At 39.6% G+C, this 15,498-nt stretch overlaps 1 protein-coding gene across 1 annotated transcript in view; it reads right to left on the bottom strand.

Annotated features, from left to right (window-relative positions):
* Nucleotides 1-15,498, bottom strand: part of ATRN (attractin) — a 217,455-nt gene that overhangs the window by 62,304 nt on the left and 139,653 nt on the right. Inside the window, exons 18-25 of the mRNA XM_067297263.1 lie at nucleotides 14,375-14,560; nucleotides 12,346-12,579; nucleotides 11,465-11,602; nucleotides 6,569-6,662; nucleotides 5,613-5,665; nucleotides 3,934-4,028; nucleotides 3,286-3,364; nucleotides 2,635-2,792 (exon numbers count right to left, since the gene is read on the bottom strand). Coding sequence (XP_067153364.1) covers nucleotides 2,635-2,792; nucleotides 3,286-3,364; nucleotides 3,934-4,028; nucleotides 5,613-5,665; nucleotides 6,569-6,662; nucleotides 11,465-11,602; nucleotides 12,346-12,579; nucleotides 14,375-14,560 — 1,037 coding nt within the window. The remainder of the gene's footprint in view (nucleotides 1-2,634; nucleotides 2,793-3,285; nucleotides 3,365-3,933; nucleotides 4,029-5,612; nucleotides 5,666-6,568; nucleotides 6,663-11,464; nucleotides 11,603-12,345; nucleotides 12,580-14,374; nucleotides 14,561-15,498) is intronic.

Here is a 15,498-nt window from a genome sequence, read left to right as displayed (position 1 = left end):
TGATTTTATCTCGCACCCAGACGAGCAACACTGCTGAATTCCCGTTAGGAAGGAGGAACGCCATGCCAAGCTACGACAGGACTGCCAGCAAAAGGGGGTGCAGGTGGTCTTCCTGGAGAAGGACGACAAAACCCTAACGAGTAATGAAGAATTGCTACTACATGAGAAAGGGCTGAGATGTTCAACACCAATAGGTATTCAGAGAAAGATGACAGAAAAATGTCAATTCTAGGAAACAAACTTTTTAGATACCAACTGAGCAGCGTATATTAACAGTAATCATGAGGACTCCGTATTCCTGGATGTGATATTGCTGGCAGACTTCTTCACAAAAAAGTCTCTCGACCAATAAGAGCTGATGCTATTTTAGACTTTATTTTGGCATGTAGCAAGAATGTTAGAGAAGATTTGGCCACATAAAATTACCTTGGATTGACTGCACACAAGCACGTTCAGATTAAATTAAGGATAAACTAAGGATAAGCTGAGAATCAAAGTTCACTCTTTTTAACTACAAGAAATTAAATAAGACAGTAAAATCAAGTGGACTAAGGAGATAAGGATGGGAAAGCAGCCATCGAAGAATTTCTCTCAGGTCAAAGATGCAGAACTATTTGAAACCTGTATCCTCAAAATCAACCTCAAAAAGGACATTAAGAACAATTAAAGAGTCTACATGTTATGGAGAGGAGAAGGATTCATTAGGTATGTCTTAAAAGCCAGCAAGTGGTACGGATATAAAATAAGAACTGCTGAATGTCAAGCTGTGCTAGATCTCAGCAAATAATAAACAAAACAGTAAGAGAAGTTTCAGCCATACAAGTAAAGGAGACCATAAAGGGAAAGTGAAGAAGGCATAAAGGGAAAGTGAAGAAGGTATGCAGTGAGGAAAGGAAAGAGATTAAAACCAATCAGCTATATCCCTAAAACTAAATTAGGGTTTTCATTAAGGACAAGGACACCAAAGTAGGAGCAAGGCAAAACATCTAACGGGAAGGAGGTTACAGAAAAATATGCCACCGAGGTGGATACGGAACTCAGATGTTTCAGTGTGCTCAAAGTCCGTGAAACCAGACAGCGTGTAACCCAGCACTCCAAAAGAAATGGCACATGAAATAACGCAAGGTTGTTAAAGCAATCTACCCAGCCAAGTGTGGCGCTACAGAAAATTTAGAGCTTGCATCTAGAGGAGGAGGGGGAATCCAGATATCCACATTCCCAAGACCTAAATAGTATGACAAGTATCAGGAAAAGCTTTCAGTAAAACAGCAGAAGAAATTGAAAAATGGAATTAAATGAGCAGTAGAGTTGACAACGGTAAATTGTGGTATACTAGCCCACGACTTTCTGTCTATACCAATCTGTAAACCAGACAAAAATTCTCCAACTAGAAAATAATTACCAATACGGTAAGTGATATTAAAAACTGAGAATGAAGTGTAGTCCAAGGTCAGTCTGTCAAGTCTATCAGTCTGTAATTGGCGTGAAAAAGTTCCACAAGTGTTTAAAAAACAACCACACTATCTTTACCCAAAGGTGATTCAGACATTTCACAAATAACTAATATTTTGAAAAGTTCAGGAAAAACCTTGAAAAATACCTCTACAGCTTAAGGACATTTTTCCACTGGGACATGATTACCTTGCTTGGTATTATGATGTGCATTATCTTTGTCAGAAGTGATCCCTACGGTGAGTTTCTGTAACTGGAATGTCTGCAATATCAAGTAAATTCATGTGAAGTTGCCAGCTTTCACAAGGTAATTCTAACATCAGTTGAATAAAGATGGAGATGGAACAATCTGGGTTCCTACATTTGACCAAGCTTCTTAAACAGGCAGAATTGAAGCATATGGAGCCTCATTTTAGCTCTCTGTTCCAGACCTAGAAGAAGTTTTCTCCTTTAAAGGGCCCTCGTACCACCCTAAGTACAGTGCCTGCTGGTACTCAAATTAGTCCAGAACAAGAAAGTGGCCAAAGTTTCTCTGAATTATTAGCTGCAATTGCAGTTGCAAAGTGTGATTGCAGTCTATGATCTGTGAGTGTTTTCATGAACCACTGAGCTTCTTCCACTGCTTCTGCAGCACTAACCTTACCACAGACCATCTGATACCTGAGGCAACATGTGTTCACTGACTGCACTGAATTAAGAGAAATAATGAACTTTGTCTCGTTCCGCAGGTACCACCTGGTCTTGGACAAGAAAAGAAGAAAGGGGGATGGCCCTCCAGCTATGCCTTTCAAGAACAAGACAGAAGAGACACTAAGAGCACTTCCTCCGTTCTTCTCATTCTGGGCTTGATTTTTGGCTTTTTGATTCCTTGTTTGCTTTCCTCAACATCAAGGGACAACAGCTACACGTTAAAAGTCAAAGATATCGTTAGAATACAGCTCTGTTAATAAGCAAGCAACCCACTCACTTCACAGTGCATTTGCAGATCCGCTGGGCTGAGGTGACCTCAGAAGATGACGCACCGTTTTGCTCTTAATCAGGAATATCAAAACCCTTTGTCCGTTGCAGGATTACACTGAGAGCTGGCGCAGCTTGGACAATACACAGCACACCAAATTGCCATGTTGCTTGAGGGAAAAACAAGTATTTTTAAATAATTATATAGACATTAAGAGCGCCTACCTGTATTTTTATTGGCCAGGTGAAATTGCTGACGTAAACAAAAAAAGTGATGTTTGGATTGTTGCGGAAATCAAATTTCTCATTGGAGAAGCTGTCCTTGTATTCTTTTATGTTGTTTTTTGAAATAACCGGAATTTCCTCACCAGCCTGTGTGCCTGCTGTTTTAAAATGTTAAGAAGTAGCAAGAAAAGATGTTTCAATGCATATTTTAGCGATAAACAAAAAGGGCCAATTATCCTGCGTTCTAAAGTTATTACAATGACAGTAAAATGAACTATTCATCTAAATGCTACTATTTTGAGCTGCACTGCATTATCAAAATCAATGTATGCAGAAATACTGCATTACTAAACATTAAACCAGCACCTTCACTGTCTCCAAAACATGTTACAAGATGGGAAAACAGAAGAAAGAAAAACATAATTCTTTTAATATTTTACTTCTGCCCCAAGCCCAACATCTAAGAAAATGATATAACAAGTTCACAGGTCAAAAGAAAAAAAATAAAAAGAAATAATAAAAAAAAAAGGTTTCTCCAACTAAATCTGCATTTTTTTTTCTTGAAAACTGGTATCAATTTCAACTGAAACAAGCTACCAAGCAAGTTTCCTTATCTTTAAGTAAACTAAACTAAGATCATACTTGTTTTACCTGCAAAACTTGTTGACCATGTAATGTTGAGGTTGAAGTTTTTAGATGCATTGATAAACATGTCAAGGTCTCTGTTTTGCTAAAGAAAAGAAAAAAGAAAACCCATTTTTAGGATAAGGAATCCCACCGCATTGTTTTCCTAGCAAATCTTCACTGAAAGGAATCTTGGAATTGATTATTTACATAAAGCAAATACATTAAGCATCTTCACGTGAAGCAAAAGACAACCTACAGAACTACTTCCATTTTCTGAAAGTAGTATTCTCCTCACCAAGAAAAGCACAATAAAGAACAAAACAAGTCATGCGCTTGGAGTAAAACAGTAAGAATACAGACACAAGGTATGTGGTGAAGAACTAGGAAAACCAGAGTTGCTCAGCAAGCTGTTCAAACAAATGTTTTTTTTAAAAAAAAAGAAAAAAAACAACCATGGGTCCTTATATAATTTTACCATGAATATTTGAAACTGCATGGGCGAAGATGAGGAAGAACAGAAGGTTCTAGTTGCTCTGTCAAATTGGACACATGCTACATCAAGAGACTACCTCTGGACACTCACAGAACTATGACATTTCATCATCTCCACGGTCAGGAGAGGATGAACATATAACCAAAGGATGAAGTTTAAATGAAAGGTAGAAAATTCACCTCTTCAGGTGTCGCTACAAAGTTGATGGCTGTGTAGTAGCGATCATCCTCTTGAGAAAGGCTGAAGGTGAACTGATAGTCAATGAGAAGAGTATCTGAAAAGAATGCAAGGAGAATGTTATCGCACGTCTTGGAATAAAACTAACTTCTGCGAAGCAAGGCACGTCACTAAAGTGCTTCTTGCACTGAGAGCACAGCTAGGAGTCACTGCACTGTTACAAGTGAGTCCAACCTCTGTATGATCTTGCACAAAAAGGAGAGAGACTCTGGACTTTTCTGGCACTTTCATCCTCTCAGGTTGAACTTAGAGGGGAAAAAAGAGGTCCTTGCTTTTCAGGCAGGAGCCTCCAGCCTTAAACTAAAAGGCTGTTCATACCCCTACATTGAGAAAACATTTTAACACGTTTACTTTTTCCATACCGAAATGCCTTCTCAGGGAATACTAGTAAGAGCTAATGGACTGTAGAACCCTTGCTTGAGACAGGATTAAGTTAAGTTTCTGTACACCAGTGCTCCTCAGGCAATGTTTCTACTGAGCAGCTGCTCGGTGATCATCTGAATCACATCATGCCATGTTCAGTCTACCTGTATGTCCTCCTATTGCTCGTGTCCGTCCGGGTTTGAATACCACCTCTCTGTTAACTGGCAGCGACCAGCCAAGTTTGGGGGTACATCCACCAATCTCACTATCCTTTTATTAAGGCACCGTACTATGACTTGTGCACATTCCCAAAGCTATGCAGAGATATTCCAAGTAATAATAAATATGAGGCTATACAACCGGTGGTGGTGTTCTCTTTCTGACATCTACCCACAACCCAAGCACCAAAAGAGAAATTTCTAAGGCAGAAGAAAAATAAGAAAGACCTTGAGCCTGTATAGCACACGGTTGCTGTTGTGAAAGTTGTAAAGTTCCGTCTGTTCCATCTTTTTGCTTACTCCACCGCCCCTGCCATTGGCACCAAGGCGTTAGGTCATACTTGCAAAAAGACTATCATAAGTCATCAGCGCCCTTGCTTTGCTAAAGCAGAATTCAGATTTGCTAAACACAGCTTGTTTACAATTTGTGTTTCACAAAAAGTACTATTTGAGATGTGTATCATTAGGTAATTTAAGATTATATCTATCCATGCCTGTAAATGTGCTGATTGCTAATATTTGCAAACAGAAGCTGGAGAGTATCCACTAAGTAATCTGCATCTTGGCAAAGTATCTTCTAGAGATGCACAGAGATCCAAAAGTTCATTTCAAAGCAACCATGGCAATTTTGAAGCCTTACCCATTCTAACATGGAATAAAATAAAAATTAAAAAAATTGCACTAACAAAAATCCCCAAAACATGCTTTGATTTTGACTCATTAAAGTCATTACATTTTAGAGTATCTTCCAGACAACCAGATTTTATTTCAAAGTCACGTAAAAATAGAAAAATTCTGAAGTCTGTTCTGATGGGTCCAGTTGTGACACAGACATTATCAAGAGCAGCATTTTGGTTTTCTTTAAATTATAGTTTTGTGAGAACTGATGTTCTAAAAAAATATATTTTCTAGTCCTAGCCTTAATCCCCTGTATTTTAAACAGATGCTCAGGCAACTAATATTAGTTTTCAATAATGCATTTCAAATGTCAAACACATTTTCTACCTCCAAAAAAAAAAAAAAACCTCAACAGTACTCACAGTAACACGTTCCTTTCAGTGGATTTCCCTGATATCTATTTTCAACTTCACACCTAAAAAAAAGTATTTTTAATTAATGCATTTCTTCGTTTTTATTTATTCCTAGCCAATAAAAATCAGAAACCACCACCTGTGCCGATAACAGTAGAAAATTAAAAATAAAGGATGCATGTCTGAGCTATACTGTGCTGCTGAAGGAACGACGCAAATCTCACAGATTTGCACAAAACAAACTAGAAAGCAGGGACAATGAAATGTAACATTACAAATATTAACCTTTGCATCCATTTGAAATGTATTTAATAGTTCTACACAATGCATGCAATTGGATCAGTAGAGTCAAATACCAAAGCTTCCATTTACGGACAACCCAGGATCTGGTCCTACAACGTCTACTCATGCGAGTAACACTTTAAAAATAAACCTGGCAATGAAACAACTTCCATTAGCATTCCACTAAAACCATTCGTGTTATATTACAGAGAATTCTCCTGCAAATATTTGCTCTGAGAGGGCTCCATTAAAATGCTTGAAGGTTGAAGTCTTTTCCCTTCTTATTTCTGATATATTTATATCCCCTCAAAACTGCATCAGAGTGCATAGAAAATAAAAAAAAATAAAAATAAATCTACCAATTAAAAAAAAATAAAATTGAGGGATAAGCAAAGCGGTATGAATAGTTTGGGGGTGCAGGGTTAGCTTTCACCCTACACACTCTGCATGACATTCGCAGCTGAAACGTTCTTAAAACGGAAAACTTAAGGAAATCATTTTGCTCATGTTATCCCCCCAGGGGAAGTACGGCTGGCTGCACAGGCAACGGAGTTAGTCAACTGTCAGCACTAAGAGATGAGCAGAGACATCATAAATGCAGTCGTTAAAAACTGTCAGGGTCCCATTTCCAGCATGTGCACGGCCTTTTGATTTCAAAAATAATAACAGCGAAACAAACTCACAGTTGACACTCGTCTCCTTTTATTCCCTTGGTGGTGCAGAAACATTTCCCTGTGTTTGTGTTGCAGACGGAGGCATGGCCGTTGCATTTGCAAGCTGTTGAGCAAAGGCGGGAGGAGGGGGAAAAAAAAGAAGCAATTTTGAATGAAGCAAGAGAGACAGATTTGATAGCAATTAAATTCTTTAGATGCCAAACTGTGATACGTCGACAATTAAACTGCACATGAAAACCCATTTGGTAGTCTTTGGTTTCTTTGTGATACTAAAGGCTGCTAAAAATAGAGGCATGTGTCAAACCGGAGCGAGCGAGGCTTCCAAGACTGTATGTTTTTGTATGAAATCATGATCAGCCTGTGCCTTTGTAGCTTCCAAAAAATCTATTTAACTTCCTTTTTTGTTGCTAGATGGCACTACAGACATCATAAACGGTGGGAAAGAGATAATATTTGGAATAGTTTGGGGCTTGCTAACACATTTCACTCAAGCTCTTAAAGAGAGACTATGATCACTATTTATTTATTTATTTATTTATTTATTTAACACAAGTAAAACAAAGCTCCTTGTGCTTCTAGGGCTCTATCTAGAAAGAAAACTGTCTTTGAGAAAATGGCATAAGTCTGTGCTAAAACAGTCAGTGCTGACAATACAATGTCCGTTTTAGAACAGCTTTAGTGTCGTCTCATGAACTGAATGCCACCCAGTCATGGTTGAAGGACATCAGGCCCTAGACCAGATCTTCTGGTTTAGTTATATCTCCGAGTAGACCAGTCCACGTACCCCAAGACTACTTGCGATGGGCACCAAAGTATGACAGTGGGAACATACGGAAGATTTGCTTCAAAAATACACTCCTGATTCAAACTAAAATGCTAATGCCGACACAGCTTGAGATCTTTATCCATAAAGGAGCCATGAAGGCACATGCAAAAAAACCAAAAAATGTTCCTTATAAAGTAATCTTGACCATAATTAGAAAATAACTTTTTTCTAACCATAACTTTTTTCAGAAGGTAGCTACACCTTTTAGGAGGTATTCAGTCAATGAACTGGAAGATGCATTCATTTTCAGAGTTGCGCATGGGGAGCGTGCAATGTGAGAAGGGAAAAAGTACACAAAGATCGGTCATCTGTGGTCCCTGAGCTTGCTGGAAATAATATCCTTTAAAGGCTGGTGTCTCCTCATTAAGAAACGACGAGATAAGCCAAACCATTTCAAGACATGAGTCATTTAATGTACCAGCAGATTCTTTGGCATGAAGTCTTCAGCCTGAAAATCTATGCCCACCTTAGACCTCATTTTATAAATCGTTTGGATGTCTTCTTTATATTGGCAGGTAATGAAAGATACGTTGTATCAAGGACACTTAATTGTGTTTCTCAGTTGTGGATGACTGGTCTCCTAGCAGCAACATGGAATCAAGTACAAAGAAGCATAAAGGCCCATTGTGGAAACAAGTAGACTGGAATCAAGATTTGACAAAATAATTGTATTCTGTGAAGCAAACGCATTTCTCATTAGTGGCACTTAAAAAAAATCTTAGTACTACTGAGAACGCCTTGTACTTCCTTCCTTATGCTTTGCAAAATGTAAGCAAAGTGAAATTTGATTAATGTTCAACATTAAAATAAGTAAAAACTAGGAGAAATTTCTAATGTCATATTGTTCCGATGCAGATCACAATATCTTGACCAATAACAAAAATGCTCAGTCCTTCACTCTGCTCTTTAGCCATCTGCTTATGCTTGAGAAGTTCAAGCATTCAAACATCTCTATTTAAAGCAGTCTTTATTTATGCATTTTCCTACGAGCCCCATTAGCGGAGATCGTTTACCGGAGGACTGGAACATGCAGAGAGGAGACATTTCTTCACAGCTCTTCAGACAACTATGAAGTTTGGAAACAAGCTATTGACAAAAAAAGTGTACTAGAAATCCTCCTTGGTGTCTAAAACTTCTTTCCTCCGGAGGCTGATGCCAGAGCAGAAAGCCACAATTTATCGGAAATGGCTTTTTGACTTCAATGCATGGTAGCAATCTGAATCACCAACCAGAACCGCCTCCGCAGTGAGCCCCCTTCCATCTTCTTCACAAATGATGGGTCATAGACTCATGCAGGGATGGCCACGGGGATCAGCTCTCCTCTTAGTGCATTTGTGACGGTCCAACGACCCCATGGCGACCACAATGACTGCATGGAAAAGCAGTGTCAGGCAAGTAAAGAGCTTTAGCTGTCTTCCAACGCAATCGAGCAGCCGGGGGGAAAAAGGCAGCATCGTGCCACCACCAGCTCCATGCGGGCCACCAGCAAGCGCTCCACCAAGCAGTTTAAAATCACTGCCACTGAGTCTATCTGATTTCAGACATAAAAGTGCCTTCCGTTTTCTTGCAAATAACTTTCTTATCTAGCGCTAACATATTTTCATGCGAAAGTTTAATCAGAAAACTCAAAAATACTAAATGCAGAGAAAGCACCTTACAGCTATTTTCACATTTGATGTGTTGTATTTCCTGCCCTTCCTGATTAACACTGTTCTATGCTGGACACTTTCTAAAAGCAACCGCTGAGGAGCAAATCAGCTACCATTCGGTTATTATCTGCCCAGCACTGCAAAAACCAATGCCTACGATGGTAGGCAAAAAGTCCTTTCAGAGAAACAGCTGCAGTTCATTAAAAATCCTTAAACACAAGCGATAAAGCAAAGTTCACCTGCCCTAGCAGCACAGAGTGACAAGGACAGGTATCTTCTCCCACCCACTCTTTTCACTCCTTCCCAGCTTCTCAACCCCACCTCCACCACTTCCAGCTCGGCACAGCCCTACCTGCCCCAAAGGCTAGTACGTGTTTCTCAAACTCCTAGTATCTCAGCATAGGCTCTGCTGTCCATCAGCCAGTGCTCACCCCTAATGAATTCCCCTCTGGAAACCTTTTCCACGGAGCAAAATTATAAATTGCCAGCACTCACTCTGGCTGCATCAGATAGGACCATTTCCCCTTGCTTTCCTTCTTCCAGTCCACATTGCTCTTTCTGCCCAGCCTCCTGCTTCCCTGCTTCTTTCACCTGCACGGTAAATAGCTTTAAATCATAGCAAATTAAAAAACCTGGGCCCAAAGCACTTGAGAGCAAAACACTTTTGACATGAGCTACTCGTTTCATCAGATAAAGAATGAATGCTGTGCCACAGTCTCTCAACACATTTTCTAATTTCTTTTTCAGGCAACTGGATGACTTGAGTCTATCATTCATTATCTCAACAAACTATTTTTGGGCACTCCTCATAGAAAAGAGCCCAAAGCAACTTACTCTTGAATTTCCACACGCATAGAACAACAACAACAACTAGAAAATGGCACGCTGAGATCCAGTGATTAAGACTGAATGCTCGGAGTAGAATTTTATATTCTCTCATGCTAGCTTGCTCTCAATTTATTCATTCCCACACTTCGAATTATCTTTGTGCAAAATGAGTTTAAGAATATCAGCAGTATTTAATCTTGCAGATAATGCTCTGGAATAAAGTGTCAAAGGTGCACCTTTTCCGTTGTACCCATGCCACTGTGCTGTCTGTTGTAATTTCATATCCCAGCCACTGCAACGCCCTTTTCTCGAAGGAATGCAGCCTTCTACCACTCCTTCCCATTTGGAGCACTGCCAGAAAAATAATTTTATAAGCCTGTCTCTGATCATTTCACGTCCCTCCCTAAATCCCTCCACCGGGAGGTCCTTCTTCATAGCGTCAAATGTCACCTACTTGCTCTTGCTTTAAGAAACGGGCCATTCACGCTCCAGCGATTTGCTCTCATCCTCATCCAGAAGGCTGATGTCACTTCCAGGAGGCAGCCTAAATGAATTTCCAGATACTTTCTCCCAAATTGTTTCCACACTCAGAAGGAACAACTCAAAGACTTCAATGTCCCTTCATTAATAAACTTCAGCTACTTCTTCCACGATGCCTACAAACCACCTAAACTCATTTGACTGAGGTACTGATACTACCCTCAGACTGAACAACAGTATCTCTGTCCTACCTTTGTCATTACTGTCCATCCAATCATATTTTCCTTTTACATCTCTTTGGGGCAAGGAACATCTTCCCTCACAACTGCATATCACCTGTCACAGCTAAATTCCAGTTTGTAACTGGTCTCCCCACACTAGGACACTGAAATAAGCTGTAATTCAGAATAATGTTGCGAGGTTTAAGGACAGAACAAACCTTCCATGTTCATTTCCCAGTTGTGCCAAAGAGCCCATCAGCACTTTACAGACTTAAAATACAATTATAACATGGATCACCTAATCCTAAAATGAAATCCAGCCAACTTCTCAGTGAAATAAGGCTAAACTTCTACTAAGCAGATGATTATGACAATAAATCAACAACGTGTTAACTGACTGTAATAAAAGGTAGAATTTAGATAAGCAGAAATTTGTCCAAGACATTGGGATTAACACAATTTCTTTTCAAAAGAGGATCATCGAACATTTAAATGGCCACACTGAATCAAGGGTTAGTTTTAAGTTTAAAAAGGATGGTAAAAATAATCCTTATCCTGTATAATGCAAGTCAAAGAATTTCACCAAGGATTTTCTGTGTCTTTGATCTGAAGAAGCAAGAATCATGTCTTGATTGTAGGAATATTTCATCGTTTCTCCTAGGCCTGAGTACATGTCTCAGAACCTTAATGTTCCTTGACCATTGGTTTCGTGTGAAATAAGACATTCACCAAGAGCAAGATACTTCGATTACTACCTTCCTATTCAAATTAAGAGCAAATTAGAAGCCTAAATAGTTTATTCAAACCTAGAATCAGGACATAATTTGGGTTAAGATAACAGGAATGAGTAAAGAGTGAAAAACAAAGATTTCAATGCAGGAGGATTTAAGACATCACTTACGCTGACATGTTCCTCCATTAGTAGGATCACCATAGTAGCCAGAAATACAAGTTTCACAGTGCTTGCCAGTTGTTAGATTTTCACACTTTTCACAGATGCTTTCATTTACACACTTACTGTGCCCATTGCATTGGCAGGCTGCAGAAAACAAAAAAGGATGAGTATTTGTGTTCAAATATAGCACTTCACGTAGCACCTCAACAGGCTGCGTGTTGTAGAGGCTGCTCAGTTGACTTATGAATGAAATCACTTCATACAAACTCCAAAGAGTTTCTTGTAGTCTTTCTAGCAATGCATAAGTGCAAAGACAAGACTGCATTGAAAATCTGAAATTTAAAGCAACGCAGAGTAAACTGAACTCCGAACTATTTTGGAAATACTGGACTGACAGGACTGGAAGCAGCTGGTGGGATAGATTTACAAGGAGAAATTGGGAAGAGAGGGTTAGCAGCAGTCCAGGTAATTTAATTCTACATATTTGGTGTCAAAAGCATTATTTCAGAATCACCCCAAGCCTTAAATAAACCTTCAAAGAACGAACTGCCTTTCTTTTTAAACAATCCTAAACTGAATAAATAAAAAAAAAAGTTAACTCAGTGAAGGTTCGTAGGGAAAGGAAAAATCTTACTAGAACAATGCGTAGATTAAGGAAAATATCTGAGATAAGTCTTCACACAGCAAATCTCCACAGTTCACTTGGAGAGGCCTGCACAACTCCTTCCATCTCAAAATGTGCATTTCTTACATGCCTTTCAAGCTCTCTTTCTCCCTCCACTTAATGGGAGGGAACATGGACATCATTGTTTTTAAAAAGTCTCTCGCCTTGCATTTAAGTTTTGCAACCTTTGAAACGTTTGAACAATTAAACTCTGCTGATTTACCTGGACACTGAATAAAGGACCAATTATATTTATTCTCTGCAGGACACATGCTGACATTGAGGATGGGTTCCAAGCTGTGTTTCCCTGTTGCGGACGGGGTTGGCATCTTTACCGGACCTCTGTAGGAGCCCTCTATACATTTCCCCTTTCCGGTGTTGCTCGGATCGGTACACCATCCACAGCCGGGCTGCTCCAAACAGTGACCACACGTGCAGTAACCTGAACAGTTTTCAGCTATAAAAAACAAAAACCGAATTGTGAAACAAATCCCTGTCTCACAACATAGGCAACAACGCAAGCAGAATTTCCTGCATGTCTTTTGTGACCTGAAGTATTTATCTCCTCTGAAACATAAATCTTCAGCCTGATATTCAGCTATAATAACAATATGTATTTTCATTCCCATTAGCATATTTAACTCTAGAATAAATAAATTATAGAGATATATAAATATAATAATTAGATTACAAATATAATAAATCATAATTAGATAAATTTATTAACAAATGTCGATTTAATCAGTGATTTATGAAACTATGCAATACACATATAAGGTTTTTCTGACCATTAAACACCACCCACTAAAATCATAGCGGAATGTTCCCAGCTATGAAAGGTCACTGTTTGACTTGCACCAAGTCAGAAGATAAAATGAGCTATTTTGAAGCAAAGGCTAAAACAGTTTATTTACATACTTCAAGCCCCTTCCATTCACACGTTTTAGTATCACATGCTACTACTTAAAGTATCTATCTGAGTCAGAAAGCACAGAGTACAAAAGCAATTTGTCTTCTCAAGGTAGAGTGCCACGTTCAAGCTCTCCCCAGGCTCAGCAATCAACTAAATCAAGGAAGAACCATCACGGTGATTCAGTGGTTCCTTTCCCAAATGGGATTTTTTTCTGGGGTGAAGGAAACTCTTACATACAGAGAAGTTTTGCTCTTCTTTTCCTAGAACAACCTCAAAAAAATATGAATTTTTAGATACTGTGTTCCATGATGAGCAGAATTTCTATTTTGATGTTAAAGTGATAAATTGATAATATTTGTCTTTTTGGGGGGGGAGAGAATGGAAAAAAAATTGTTTTGCATTCTTTTTATCTACTCATCTCCTGCCTGCTGCTTCCTCCAACTTTTGACCTCTGGGAGTACGAGAAGTTCACAAACTCATGTTTGACAGTCACTTGAAATTAATTCTCTCCATCTCTTAATTTATAGCAGTCTGAGCTATCCGGGCTTATTCTCGTCAGCTTCCAGAAGTTCACGCAGCAACTCAAACTGCCCAACTTCCTTCCTGCAGGCCAGAAGCATATTCCTCTCCATCTGCTAGCCACATACCCAGATAGCCCTGGCTTTCCTGACTCCTAAGGAATTCAACAACTTCTTCTTCGGACAAAGAAAAAATAAAACAAACGTTCAGCCACAGAAAGCAGTATTTCAAAGCATCATAGATCTTTCGCAATTTGCTCGCATCCACCAAGAAAAAGAAAACCACTAATTTTAAATAAATTAGAAATTTCTACTCTGGGATATAGAGAGACAATACTTCAAGATAAAGTGTTCGTATAATCCCCGATTTGGATTTGATACAGATGAGCTAATATTAAATTACGTATATGAATAAAAGAGATATAGAAGAGAGACAAAAAGAGAGACAAAAAATGAAGTTAATCACACGAAATTACGTAACCGAATCAATTTGAAGGCTAGGAACTGAAATAACGAAACAAGTACTTCTCCCTCTGAAAAAAAAGAAAGATTTCTTCATCTCATTTCAAAGCCTACATTATCTGCTATTTAGTTTAATTGATAGCTCCCCTAATCAGGACCTAATTCTGTTTAACGCTTTACGTGACACAGAGCGTGCTGCAGGGCTGAGTCATATACTTCAAGCTCCTCGGAGCAGGTCCTCGCCACCTTTGCAGAATTTGCTGTATAATTACGCAGCACGGCAGACGCGCGCCGCTTGATGAGGATTTCGTTAGCGAACACGGGCGAGCCCAAGAGGCCAGCCCGGGGCGACTACTCACGCGGACAGCTGCTCATGGTGTACCACTCCATGCACTGCCCGTAGGGGAAGGAGGCCACGTAGGCGTTGGAGTCCACGCACTGCTTCATGTTGCTGCACCACATGCACTCGGAGCTGCCGCTGGTGCACTCGCCGCACAGCGTCCGCAGGGCGCAGGGCGTGCGGCACTGCTTGGCGCTGTGGTTAGCTGCGGGTGGGAGAGCAGGGATCAATGTTGGGCCCCAAGAAGGATGCAGGCGACGAGCCCCGAGCCCCTGCTCGTTTGGCCCAACCGAAAAATACAGAAGATTAAAGCCCACCAATTCTTCAGACCAAGCACTGGTTAAATATCGTAGATGGGCAACGCTTCATTTGGACCGTGGTGGTGCCAGCCAGAGCCGGAGACAATTTATGCCAAGGTCACCAATGCATCACTTGTGCGTTAGTACAAGGTTACTAATGCAGGTTTTGCATCTGTACACATCTGTTAATGCATTGCTTTGCTGTAACAGAAGCATTGGGAGCAATCCCCACATTTTACATGAGAACATCGTGACGTACGTCAAGCGATTTGAGCAGCTCCACCCATAAAAATGAGTATTTAAAGCAGAACCTGCTCAGGAACTTCTGGTGCGAGCCAGAACTTAACCATCAGTTTTAAGTGATTATTCTAGGGCCATAAAATAAGTTTAAATTTAAACAGAAGTGCTGCATGTGTTAACTTAAAAACAAAAACAAAACTATGAAGTTTTGAGTTAAAAATGTCCTATTTATGATCTGCATCCTGCACTGTCACAAAGCACAAATTAAAGTGGTGTCGCTTACTTAGAAATTTTCTGTAATCAGCCAATTTTCTTAAAACTTAAAAAGGCACTAATTGGTATTCAGAAATAATCAGCTATAATGGAGAGTTAACAGACCAAGCCATTTTAAAAGATATGAAGCTCCAACAAAGCCAGAAGACTCTCCCCAAAAGCAAATAGCCTCTTTCTAAAAATTCTCATTATCTCCAAAGTGTCTTGCCCAATTAATTTCAAATTTTGATAAAATTCTCCTCTGGCTACAGTGCACGGGAGGGGAGAAAGGGGCGTTCAACTGGAAAGTATATTTTATTTTGCGTTTTTGAAACAGGAGAGGGCTCCATAC

This window comes from Apteryx mantelli, chromosome 5 (assembly GCF_036417845.1).
Source record: "Apteryx mantelli isolate bAptMan1 chromosome 5, bAptMan1.hap1, whole genome shotgun sequence".
NCBI lineage: Eukaryota > Metazoa > Chordata > Aves > Apterygiformes > Apterygidae > Apteryx > Apteryx mantelli.
This window is presented reverse-complemented; position numbering and strand designations above follow the sequence as displayed.